This window comes from Phocoena sinus, chromosome 1, assembly GCF_008692025.1.
Source record: "Phocoena sinus isolate mPhoSin1 chromosome 1, mPhoSin1.pri, whole genome shotgun sequence".
Taxonomy (NCBI): Eukaryota; Metazoa; Chordata; class Mammalia; order Artiodactyla; family Phocoenidae; genus Phocoena; species Phocoena sinus.
Window position 1 is genome coordinate 136,487,406 of NC_045763.1, and position 13,416 is coordinate 136,500,821.

Genomic DNA, 13,416 nt, shown 5'->3' on the forward strand with positions numbered 1-13,416 from the left:
TAGAGAAAGTCCTCTTGGACTATTTGCTTCAAAGAGGTCACCTCCTATTGTTACTCTTTAGTTCAATCCCCTCATTGTTTCTTCACTAGCATTTATTACAATTTATAGTTAAAGGATGTATTTATTTTTCATTTGATTATGCGCTCCATAAGGTTAGGAACCATGTGTGATTTTTTTTTTAATTTATATTTTTAGATTTACTTATTTTTGGTTGCTTTGGGTCTTCGTTGCTGTGCGCGGGCTTTCTCTAGTTGCGGCAAGCAGGGGCTACTCTTCGTTGAGGTGCACGGGCTTCTCATTGTGGTGGCTTCTCTTGTTGCAGAACATGGGTTCTAGGCACGCGGGCTTCAGTAGTTGCACCTTGCGGGCTCTAGAGCGCAGGCTCACTAGTTGTGGCGCACGGGCTTAGTTGCTCCGAGGCATGTGGGATCTTCCTGGACCAGGGCTTGAGCCCGTGTCCCCTGCATTGGCAGGCGGATTCTTAACCACTGCGTCACCAGGGAAGCCCCCATGTGTGAGTTTTTGACTGTTATACTCCTAGCACCTTGCATAGTCCGATACGCAGGAAGCACTCAAACATTTTACTGAGTGAATGAATAAATGGATTTGTACAAATATTTATCTGCCAAGGATGTTCACTGCTTACATTCACTCATTAACAGTTATTTCCTGAGTACCTACTGTGTGCCAGGCACTGTTCTAAGTGCAATAAATAAAAATAGACAAAAATCTCTACCCTAGTTTTGGAGGAGGGGTATATAGAAAATAAACTAAGTCAAATACATAATATGTTAGATGATGATAAATGCTATGAGTTTCAAGTTAAAATAAGGTAGTCAGCGTAGGCCTTATTGAAAAGACTACTGAGAGTGAAAAACCTGAAGGAGGCGAGAGAACAAGCGGTATGAATATTTGGGGGAAAAGCAATAGAGGAAGCAAGATGAGCAAGTACCCAGGCCCTGAGATGGTTATGTGCCTGGCATGTTTCAGGAACCAAAAAGAGGCAAGTGTATGGCTGGGGCCAAGTGAGCAAGTTAGATTGGTCATAGAAGATGAGGTATGAGAGGTCTGAGGGTCAGATGGCATAGGGCCTTGTAAGCCATTGTAAGGATTTTGGCTTTTATTCTGAATTCAAAGGGAGGTTGCCAGAGGGGTTTTGAGCAGAGGAGTAACTTGACTTCATTTATGTGTTAAGAGGATCACTCTGGCTGCCAGGTTGAGAACAGACTGAAGGGTAGCTTATTTCAACCATCCAGATAAGATACGGTGGGGACTTGGGCCAAAGTGCTAGCAGAAGATAAGGTGAGAAGTAGTTAGATTCTCGACATATTATGAAGGTAGAAGTAACAGAATTTGCTGATAGATTGGATATTCATGTAAGAACAAGAGAAAAGGTAAGGATTCCACCAAGAATGTGGTTTGAGCAACAAGGATATAATTGCCATTTACTAAGATGAAAAAGACTTGGGGAGAAGCAGGTTTTGTAGGTAAGGTCAAGAGTTTGGTTTTGGACATAATAATAGTTTGGGATCTCTATCAGACAGATATAAGAGAGAGGTCAAGCAGGCAGTTAGATATATGGATCTGAAGTTCAGAAGAGAGGTATAGGCTGGAGGTATAAACTTGAGATCCGAAGGCAGATATTTAAAGCCCAGAGACTGGAAGAAATCACCAAAGGGTTGAGTATAGAAAAAAGAAGAGATCGGACGATTGAACTCTGGGGCATTTCAAGACAGGAGGACAAGAAAAGGAGCAAGCAAAAGGGACTGAGAAAGAGCTACTGATGAAGAATGAGCAAAAGGGACCAAGAAGGCCAGTAAAGCAGTCAGAAAATCAGTGTCCTAGAACACAAGAGAATAAAGTATTGAAAGAAAAAGTAATCAGTTGTACCAAATACTGCTGATAGGTCAGGTATGGTAAGGACTGAAAAGTGGTCACTAGATTTAGCAAAATAGAAGTTACTGACCTTCTGATAAGAACAGAAAGAATGACAGAAGTGAATACCTAATTCACGAGGGTTCAAGAAATAATGGGGAAGGAGGAATTAGAGTATAAACAACTCTTTCACGGAATTTTGCTGTAAAGAGGAGTGAAATGGGGCAGCAGTCTGACAGTTAAGTGGGGTGGAGAGACAGCAGCATATTTATATCTGAGGGAACCTATACAGAAGATGGAAAACTGATAATGCGAAAAAGGATACATGCAGTAAGGTCTTTCGGTAGGATGGCACCTAGTACATTTGCAGAGGGGCTGGCCTTAGAAGCACAGATAGTTCACACATACTCATAGGAGGGAAAGTGGGCTATGTAAGTACAGATGCAGGCAAGTAGATAGATAAGATGGTAGAACTTGTGGAAGTTCTTTTTTAATGACTCTTGTTTCACTTCAGTTAAATGGGAAGGAAGGTCATCAGCAGAGGATGAGGAAGGAGGTGTTTGAATTTTGAGGAGAGAAGAGAACGTATGAAAGAGTCATCTAACAGAGGGAAGATATAATGGAGTAGGGAAATGTAGTGTCACTGCTTGGGCAGCACTGAAGGCCCACGTGAGATTAGTGCTTCTAAGCCTGAAGTGAGCATGGTTATGTATTTTTCTCCTGTCATGTGTAGCTGCATAGGTACAGACACGGAAGAGTAGAAGAATTAATTTAAACACCTATTTTCTGAAAGCCTACTATATATCAGGGACATAGTGATAAATAAACCAGTTACAGTCTTTGCCTTCATGGAGTTTACAATTTAGTTTCTATACTGCAAAAGAGAACAACCTAAACATCTAAACAGTGGAATGGCTACAGTATAATATACTTGTAGGATGGAATACTAGGCAGCCATCCTAGAAATTGTGCTGAAGAATATCTGATATGCATATGAGAAGATACTCATGATAAGTAAATAAAGTAGGATATAAAACTATGTACGGTATGATCCCATTTTTGTTTTTAAAATGTATTATCTACCCATAGAAAAAAGATAAGGAAAGCATCCAAAGTGATAACAACGGTTATCTCAAGGGTAAGACTATGGACGACTAAAACCTTTTTCTTTATACTTATTATTTGTATTTTGTAAAAATTTCTAAAATACATTGATATCACTTTAAAATAAGAAAAAGTTACTGCTCATTTGTCTCTCTCTGAATCTGAATACCATCTATACATTTACAAACATTTTTCAGTGATTATTACTTGGCTATTGCCAATAAATACTGATCAAACCGATTAAAACTATGATCAGTTATAAATGTCTGTTTACAGTTACAAGCATGATAGGGTTACCTGCCTGCCTGTACCTCCCCCGACCCCCATCCATTTCTTGTTTGCTATGCTCCTCAGATCACCATGCCTAATTTGGGGCTTTTGAGTTCAGATGTTGTGGGCTGAAGTGTTGTTGAGTTTAATGTGAAATATTGAGATTTTGGATCTTTCAACTTAGAGAGTGTCCACCTAGAAATCAATTAGAGCAGGAGCATGAACACGAGAACCTTGACTGCCATCACAGAACTGATTGGCAGGTGGGGAACAGAAAGACAGGAGGACAACCAGGTTGTCTTCTAATCCTATTAACTTTTCTGTCTTCCAAGAGTACCAGAGAAAAGGATCAGGCTTTAAAAAGACATAAAAAATTTTCCTCAACTCTGAATTGTTTATATGTCCAAGTACCTTGACATGTCTAAAGAATAGGTATGTGGGTAAAACAAAGAAAAGATGATTATTTAAAATTACCCTCTAACCAAATTGTAGTCTTTAGGGACCCAAATGTAAATTCTTCTTCTTTTATTCATCTTTTGTATGCCTGGCACATAATAAGCACTCAAGAAATGTTCGATCAATAAACTTGATGATTATGACTCACTTAAATAAAGCCTGTTCGGGTTTTAATCATTATTAATAATTATTTTAAATCGACTACTATATTACAATACTCTTAGTATTATGATTATGATCTTTTAATAATACACATCATCTTGTATCTGCAAAATCTTTCTGTTATTCCTCTTTGTGTGTTAAAGTGGAGTTTGTATTAAAGCATGAATATGACTCCAAACAGTTTTTTCTTGGTAACCTCAAAATAGGATATGGGAACCCAAACCTTAGTCTTTATAAACATTCTGTTTTAAAGTATATTACAAAGAATAAATGGAATTGAATGTCAAGAATGAGTAAGTGAAAGCTTTTACTCATCTGGTTTACAACTTATATCAGCTAATTTTTCTAAATTTAAGTTAATTAAATTTTTTGGTTGTTTCATTTCAAATGACCACACCAGAAGAGGGTTGTTTGTCATGGTTATTTATGCTTTTCCTTTCCACTTTAGCTTAAAGGAAATGTTCAAATTTAATAAATATGGAGTTGTTATAAACAGCAAAAACAATTCAAATAAATTAACATTGGTCATACATTTGAAATCATTATAAGGGATTATACATTAGGGTAAAGTAAAAATACTCAGGTGAATTAAAAATAAAATCATATAATAAAGTTAAAATGTAGAAAAATCCAACCATGCTTAAAAATCAAACTATAAAAGCATAGAAATGTACACCCCCTTCACTATACCTACATATCCTTTGTTTCCAAATAAAAATTCATAAGGAACACAAATGAATGACAAAGTAATACAGGGAATTTAAAGACACAGACTCTCAAATAAGAAAAAATGTACCCATGTGACTCTTCACCTAAGTGATTCTTTACCACTATCTTTAAAATGGTAGGGAATCATGAAAGCTCCCCTCCCTCTGACCTGTTCCCCTGTTCTGACGCTTGCGAACTCTAAGCTATCACCCACTACTCTGAGATCGGGTTCACAAGCTGCCACTCTTCTTTATAACTTGAAGTAGAATGTTGAGCCTTCACAATCCTTACTTAAAACTTTCCCTCATCCCCCTTCATCTTTTACCTTGTATTATTTATGAATATGCTTGTGTCCTCCTGATCTTTTGACGGTAAGAGCTATAGCATAGTTTAACTTTACAGACCCCTACAGTTCCTTCATCCCTTCTGTCTAGCACAAAACTTGGCATAAAATAAAAGTTAAATGAGACAAAAATAAACTACTTGCAGGAAAATCAAATATAGTTATACCTCACTAATCTAGGGGCTTGGTTTTTGGCATTCTCAAGTACTTGGAATAGGGCCCACCGTACAGGGGAAAGATGCTGATAAGAATCATATTAAAAAAGTTGTGACCAGTTGGCTCCTGTATAGAAGGATGCTTCTGGCTGGGTTGACAAAGCAACGAAAGGCCAGTCTTTGTCTATGAAATATGAGATGCAACAGGAGGCAGAAGAAACACGGAAAGTGAAAAGTGAAGGAAAGCAAGGACTAGAGAGCAGAAACGGTAGGAGGGCCAGCAGAGCCTAATGGTAATTAGAAGAAAGAATGGGGGCAGCAGGAGTAGCAGCCAGCAGAAATCAGAAGCTGTGACAGAGGTGGCAAGTTGCAGACATTTTAGACCACAGAGAATAGCCAGCCATAAAGAGGGCTGGGCTGCATGCCAACCAGTAGATTTTAGCAATCTCAAGAGGGTAAGAGAAGCTTTGGCTCTATGCTTCACCACCTATAAATACCTGTGGTACAGCCAATGATTTAAGGAGGCAATGAAGTATAGAATATATTTTAGAAAAAAAATTTATAGAAAAAGTTAAATAAAAAGCAGAATGTAACTGTTCAGTTATTTGAAACCCACACTAATCTAGAATGTTTAACTTTGCAAAGTGTGCTACACAGTTAAGGATTTATTAGAATAAGGAGAGAAAAAGGAACAAACATTGGCTGAATACCTATTGTGTGCTGGAAGCTTTATGAACATCATTTTTTTTAAATCCTCACAACAACCCTTAACATAAACATTATTATTCCCATTTCCAAGCTGGGGAAAATGAGGCTCAGAGAGATTATATATATAACTTGCCCAAGGCCCAGCATCAAAATACATGTTTTCTCAACTGTACTATGCTACTGAAAAGGAGCAAGGGGAGTCAACACAAATAAATACAATGCACAGAAGAAATGAAGTTAAAATTTTTCTTTTTGTTAAAGACAGCAGGTAGCCTAAATTACAGTCTCATATCTAGCGTGCTTGTGTAATTCTTATTAACCATAATCTCAAAACTGACATATCACATTCAGAGAGTGCATAATCTTACTCTTCAGGACCACACATTTATTTTTACTTCTCGTTGGTTGATTGCTGTACTTTTTCAAGTATGCATATTTTGAGAAGCTGTAGCTTAGTCTATATATTTTTAGGTACATGAGGGAACAGAGCCAAACTATTTTCTCTTCTGAAGGGTGTTTTGCTTACTGCATTACTGTTTCTATAATACTATACAGTTAAAGCTCAATATACTTCAGTCTACTCGATTCTAAATCCCTCCTATGGTAAATAATTAGACGTACAGTGGAGAAATCCAAGAAATGATTGTTTCCTACTCATTCACTTTTCACTTTCACAATGAAAAAAGATTTTTTTAGTTGAAGTACAGTTGATTTACAATGTTGTATTTCTGCTGTACAGGAAAGTGACTCATTCATACATATATATATTTTCTTTTTCATATTCTTTTCCATTATGGTTTAACCCAGGACATTGAATATAGTTCCCTGTGCTATACAGTAGGACCTACTGTCCATCCATTCCATATGTAATAGTTTGCATCTACTAACCCCAAACTCGTAGCGCATCCCTCCCTCACCAACCCCTTGGCAACCATAAGTCTGTTCTCTGTGAATCTGTTTCTGCTTCGTAGGTAGGTTCATTTGTGTCATATTTTAGATTCCACATGTAAGTGATTTCATATGATTTTGTCTTTCTGACTTAGTTCACTTAGTATGACAATCTCTAGTTGCATCCATGTTGCTGCAAATGGCATCATTTCATTCTTTTTTATGGCTGGGTAGTATTCCATTGTATATATGTACCACATCTTCTTTATCTATTCCTCTGTTGATGGACATTTAGGTTGTTTCCGTGTCTTGGCTACTATGAACAGTGCTCCTATGAACATAGAGGTGTATATGTCTTTTTGAATTAGTTTTGTCCAGATATATGCCCAGGAGTGGGATGGCTGGGTCATATGGTAATTCCATTTTAGTTTTCTGAGGAACCTCCATACTGTTTTCCACAGTGGCTGCACCAATTTACATTCCTACCAACAGTGTAGGAGGGTTCCCTTTTCTCCACACCCTCTCCAGCATTTTATTTGTAGACTTTTAAATGATGGCCATTCTGACTGGTGTCACAATGAAAATTTTCAGTCTGCTAGGTCCACAAAATAGTTCCATACCCACAGAGGGTGCTATGAAATAGGCACTTTCCTTTTGGTATCTGGGAAATTAGTTAATAACTTCTGTTGTTACTCAAATATAAATCCTTTATCAATTCATATCTGAATGAACAGAATGGTTTCTTCACTGCTATTCTTCCCTGTTGCCTTTCTCCCTAGTAGTAGTACACCATCACTAGATTAATTGTTCTAAAAAAATCCATTATGTTACTCCTTTTTTTTTTTTTTTTTGCGGTATGCGGGCCTCTCACTGTTGCGGCCCCTCCCTTTGTGGAGCACAGGCCCGGACGCGCAGGCTCAGTGGCCATGGCTCACGGGCCCAGCCGCTCTGCAGCACATGGGATCCTCCCGGACCAGGGCACGAACCCGCGTCCCCTGCATCGGCAGGTGGACTCTCAACCACTGCGCCACCAGGGAAGCCCTATGTTACTCTTTTTAAAAACACACACACATGCATGCACACACACAGTAGTACAAACTCCTTAATCGAAGCATCCATGCTCTGGATCCACTTTATCCAATTATTCTTCATGAAAAACACATATCTAGATTGAGCTGTTTCTGCTACCTAACCCTATTCCCACCTCAGTGGCCATCAAATAGCACCTAGCTTTTACAGTTCATGATAGGCCACAATTCCCTCTTGAAGATGTCTCTGACTACTGTGGCTAATACTAATTTCTCCATCTTCTTCCCCATTACCTCTTCCAAAGTACTTTCAGAATATCTCATACTATGGCACATGATTACATTCTGGCTCCTAATTGCTCTTTTTATTTAATGAGTTTCTTATTGTCTCACTTTTTAAAAAATGCCACTGACTTATTATAGAAAGGGTCCAGTCGTTCAGCAGAATGTCCCATAGTCCAGATTTGCCAGTTTACTTTCTTTTGATGTCATTACATCATTATCACATGTATTTAATAGGTTTTATTAAATTTGGGTTCAACTTTTTTTGGTAAGAATACTTCAAAAATAGTGCTCTGTGCTTCCTATTGAGACAGGGCCTTGAAGAGCACATGGTATTTGAAAGGGTGAGGATGTATGTATGTGTGAGAGGATAAGGGTGAACATTACCGGCAAAGGAAAAACATGTGCAAAGGCACAGATGGAAGTAGGTTAAGTATGTGATGTATTATTCAAGGGAGGAAACTATCTACACTGGCTGGAGTAGGTTTTCCGTACTGTTCATGGCACTGGATGCACAGGTTTCATCCTATCCAGCCCTGCCAAACCAGGATTTCAAGAGCTAGAGGCTCAGATATCTTTATATTTACAGAGTTCCTAAGGAAATTCAGATGCTTTGCCAGGCCTGAAACCCTCTGGTCTGGGGAACAGCATACATATAGTAGTCTGCTCTTGGTATGTCAAGCTCATTCCTGTTTCAGGGATTTGGGGCATGACTTACAGCACCTTCTCTCCATTGAAGTCTCTGTTTAACTATTACTTCCTCAGTAAAGTCTTACTTGATCACTCTGTTCAAAGTAACCAACCTACTTCACTTATTTCTTAGTGCTTATCTGATAGCGTCTTATTTATTGTTTTTGGTATGTTTCCCTCACTAGAATGTATGCTCCCAAAGAGTGTGGACCTTGTCTGTCTTGTTCATGGTGGTAATTCCAATGCTTTTTTTTTTTTTAGTTTTATAAATTTATTTATTTTATTCATTTATTTTTGGCTGCTTTGGGTCTTCGTTGCTGTGAGCGGGGGCTACTCCCTTGTTGAGGTGTGTGGGCTTCTCATTGCGGTGGCCTCTCCCGTTGCAGAGCATGGGCTCTAGACACGTGGGCTTCAGTAGTTGTGGCACGCAGGCTCAGTAGTTGTGGTGCACGGGCTGAGCTGCTCCGCGGCATGCGGAATCCTCCCGGACCAGGGCTCGAACCCGTGTCCCCTGCATTGGCAGGCGGATTCTTAACCACTGCGCCACCAGGGAAGCCCAGTTCCAATGCTTAAGAAGAGTCCTGGGTATAAAAGGTGTGTGCTATAAACGCAGGATGAATGGATAAAATTGGCAAATTTAGGAAATACTTTTTGGAACACTCCTACGTAATGTAGATAGAAAGCAATAAAATTATCCTTTAAGCCTTTCACTAAGATTGGGGTTGTAAGTACCTTCTTTGAGAATTCCTCTTTGGATATTTTGCTTTATGATAGCTCATTTCACCTTACTGTTTAAAAGGAAAAATTGAGATAGCATTTCATAGAAGGTAACAGCAACCCTGAACATCTATCTAATCAGTTCAATAATAATTTCCAAATGTACTTAATGGACTATTAAATCAGTAATTAGAAATTAAATTTTGCTAGGCTGCAAAAGATGTCAAAATTATGTATGCTCAGACTATGATATTTTAAAATTAAAATTTTATTTAATTAGCATTCCTCAGAGAAAGATATTTTAAAATTAAAATTTTATTTAATTAGTGTTCCCATAATCTATATTAAAATTTACTTCTACCCTGATGACTTATAAAAATATAGGCAGGGCAGTATAAATACACAGAAAGAGCTCATGGTGGTTAACAAAATTCACTGATATAGAATTGTTAACAACAACCAAAAAAAAAGCCCACAGAAAAAATGATTTAGAGTTTGAGGAGTATGGAAAAAATATGAATAAACTTTTATATAAGCTGTTTTGTGGGGTGTTTGGAAGCATTGCTTCCTTTCACCCACACTTTTGTGAGCTAAAGTTAATGGATTTCTATTGCACTCCTGTTGTCACTATTGCCTAATGCTTTCCTATGGATGAAGCAGACACCTGGTTATTTAAGAAGGAGGATAAATGGGCCAAGGCAGCTTTCCCTATCCCCAATTCACCAGGGAGCATTTGAGAATTCCACCTGACATGAGGACAGCACTGTGCTCTTAAACAATCTGCAGTTTGATCCGATTGTTCCCCAGTGGGGGAGGTAGGCCACAGCTCACTCAAGAGTCATTGATTGGATTAACAGCCTAATTCCCAACAGATGAATAGAACACTGATGTCTTGTCAGCCCAGATCACAAAAGGAAAACACAATCTGCTTCTACAGCTCAGAGATTTAACCCTCTATTTCCCCTGAAGCTACAATTTCAGTTTTTCATACTGTAATTTCTTCAGAACTATTTGCCGATAAATATAATCAAATGGTGGCTTTTATCACCATCCACACACTTTCATCCTCTTTTAGAATAATTTTTTAAATCTTTAAAAACATGGAAAGACTTTGACTTCAGTTTTTACTGTCCACATTAGTCCTGCTGCCTAAATTCTTTCCTGGGTATCCAAAAGAAATATTACATAAGCTGTTTTCTCGGGACCCAATAAAAAAGGACACAGCCTATGGGAAGAGAGGTAGCAAAATCCACATATTCAAAGATAAAACTCTTCTGAGCTGTTTTTCTGGCATAAGTGACTGATTTTATTAAGGGGAATGAATGATTGTATTAAGAGTCTCAATAAATGTTTGCTTTAGTTTATTCCCCTACTCTACCTCTACCTCCCAACTGTAATTTAATAACTTTTGTGTATGGCTGTACAACTAAGAGTCAAATAAAAAGGTATTACTTCTGGTATTGATTTAAAAATAAGAACAAAAGACTTCAAGTCATCTATGAATTAGAATTCTATAATAAAGATATACATGCCTTGTATGAGTAGCAAAACAGACAAAGATGTAGTATTGTGGGCAACTTTAATGATAGTTCATTTTGTATACCTTTCTGCCTATAGCCTGCCAATATAGCAAGAAAGACTGATTTTAGTCAGTTGTGAGTAAAAACAATGATGGTAGTAGCAAATCTGTTTACTGCACTAAGCAATTTATGTGTTCTCTTATTAATCCACGCAACAACCTCATAAAGTAGGCATTAAGTTATCTCATTTCACAAATGAAGAAACTGAAGCTTAGGTAGGTTAAGTAACTTTGTCTGAGGTCACAGGATTTATAAGGTGCAGAGCCAGAACTTAAATAAGTCTCTGGCTTCAAAGCTTATGCTCTTAAACACTACTGGGATTTTACGGGTTTCTCTGTATATCTTCGTATTTATATGGAGACTTTTCAGTATCTGAGATTTTAAAATAAAAGATTCAGCCTTCTCTTAGAATCTGTTATTGTTTTGGAAAAACATCTCTGTGTGTACAAATGTTCTCTTTTGGCTTCTCTTTTTCTTTAGGACATTTTAAATGAATTTCAGGATAGCCCCCTAAAGTTAGCCACATCAAAACCAGAAAACTTTTTTGCCTATGGCTTTCAACCTATCCCTTTTCTTTACCTCTTATACTGTCCTTCATCAAGTGAAGTTGATTGAATTCTCCTTCTGTACTGTATCTGATTCTTTCTTTCTCTACAGTAATGGACCTTAACCAGGTCCTAACCTTCTAATCCACTAATTCCTACAAGAGCCTCCCTAATAATTTATCTGGTCTCCTATCCCTTTTGCAAGCACCGTCCTAAGCATGCCATTCTTCTACCTGAAACTTTGAAGCATATTCTAATTGTCTTCAAGTCAGATAAGAATTTCTAACTAAGGATTTCCTTCGCTTTTAATAGAATTTGGCATATTTTTATGGTTTTAAAAATTAACATTGTACATATAGGAAGTTTAGATCAGTTCAAATATGAGAACATTATACAAAATAGATTGTTTATATTATTCAGTATTATACTATTACATTACAATCTGATTCGTTATGGTAATATATGCTTCCATAATACCTATTATTGAAAAATAACAGTTACAGGAAAGAGAATTCATTTTTTGGAAAGACCAAGGAAAAAGCTCAACTAACACCAATTAAAACGCATTCACAAAATAGGTAGAGCGTAAAAGATCTTTATGCTACTCCCACAGATCTTATTTACGTATCTATGTATGTACTTAATTCGGATATGTTTTCTTTCTAAAACAAGTAGTTAGAAGATACAAATATCATGAACAAATTCTAAATCAAGACAGGCCCTATTAGAGGTTCCTTAGAAGGCGGAAGACCTTCAGGAGGATGATTCCCAAAGAATTCCTTTCCTAGCTATTGGAAAGAAGGTGCAATAGAGTGCATGAAGAGGCAGAAATGCTGCCTTGCATGTTAAAGACAGAAGCACTTCCATGGTGGCTAGAGACGTGATGCTCCAATGCCACAAAGGATAGTTCATAGCTATTTTTTTTTTAATGAAGGATTTTTGTTCTTTCATACTGTGTGGACTCAAATTCGAAGGAAATTTTGATAGTCCTCAATAACATAAATTGGAAAGGCAGAAATCTTTGTTCTGGATGCCCTGGTCAGGCATAAAGTTAGCTGACAATGCTGGAAACCGTGGTAGGCATGTCCACTAATCAATCTTTAAAATATAATACCCTGAAAGATCTATTGTTTTTTTAATAATACCGAGAGGTTTTCACATCCTACAGTCTACAACTTTAGATTCCTATCATGTAATACAAAAACAGCATTTTAGCAGATATTCTAAAATAAGTCATATTAACTTTAGTTATTCTCTCAAACAGTAATGTTAATAATATCAAACAGAAACCAAAAACCAAAACCAACCAAAAAACAAATGAATAAAAAAACCCCGAACAATTTCAGTAACAAGGAAAATCAAATTATCCTTTGTGGTAACAGAGATAGACTTGTCTGATTGTGGAAACCAGGTTAAAGACAAGGGCTTGGACAACTGTGCCCTGAAACAAGCAGACTGCAGGTTTTATAAATACATACAGAAATAATTAAAATATAAGGGGTTTAGAGGGATTAATCTCCTTTAAATAATCTCTGCCACAAAGCCTGTAAAGACACTGCTGGCACCAGGCCCATGTGAGACCAGCTGTCGGATATCAGAGCAGGAGAGAGATTAACTGCTCCCACTTCTGCACTGACCTCCTCTGTGCAGTCTTCTCTGGACTCCATCTTCAGTACTCACTGCACCACAGGGAAAGGTCAGCAGAATATACCTGCTACCATGTGGATCATTATCGTTTGACTTGATTACCTATCCTTAGCTGAGGAGAAAAACCAAAACAAAAAAGAAGGTTGGTGCTGGAAGGGAATCACAAAATGTAGGCTCAGGACTCTAGGGAAATGCAGGAGGGCTCCGGAAAAGTGCTGATTACTTGATTCCATTCATTTAACCCATGGAAATTTCAGT

At 37.6% G+C, this 13,416-nt stretch overlaps 1 protein-coding gene across 2 annotated transcripts in view; it reads right to left on the bottom strand.

The window, feature by feature from the left end:
* ACBD6 (acyl-CoA binding domain containing 6) overlaps positions 1–13,416 on the bottom strand; it is a 234,328-nt gene that overhangs the window by 48,279 nt on the left and 172,633 nt on the right. Inside the window, exon 7 of one of the 2 annotated variants that reach the window (XM_032652408.1) lies at positions 8,972–13,270. The exons of the other annotated variant lie outside the window; for it this stretch is intronic. Coding sequence (XP_032508299.1) covers positions 13,241–13,270 — 30 coding nt within the window. The 3' untranslated portion in view covers positions 8,972–13,240. Of the gene's footprint in view, positions 1–8,971; positions 13,271–13,416 lie in introns of those variants that run through there. 2 annotated transcript variants of the gene reach the window in all.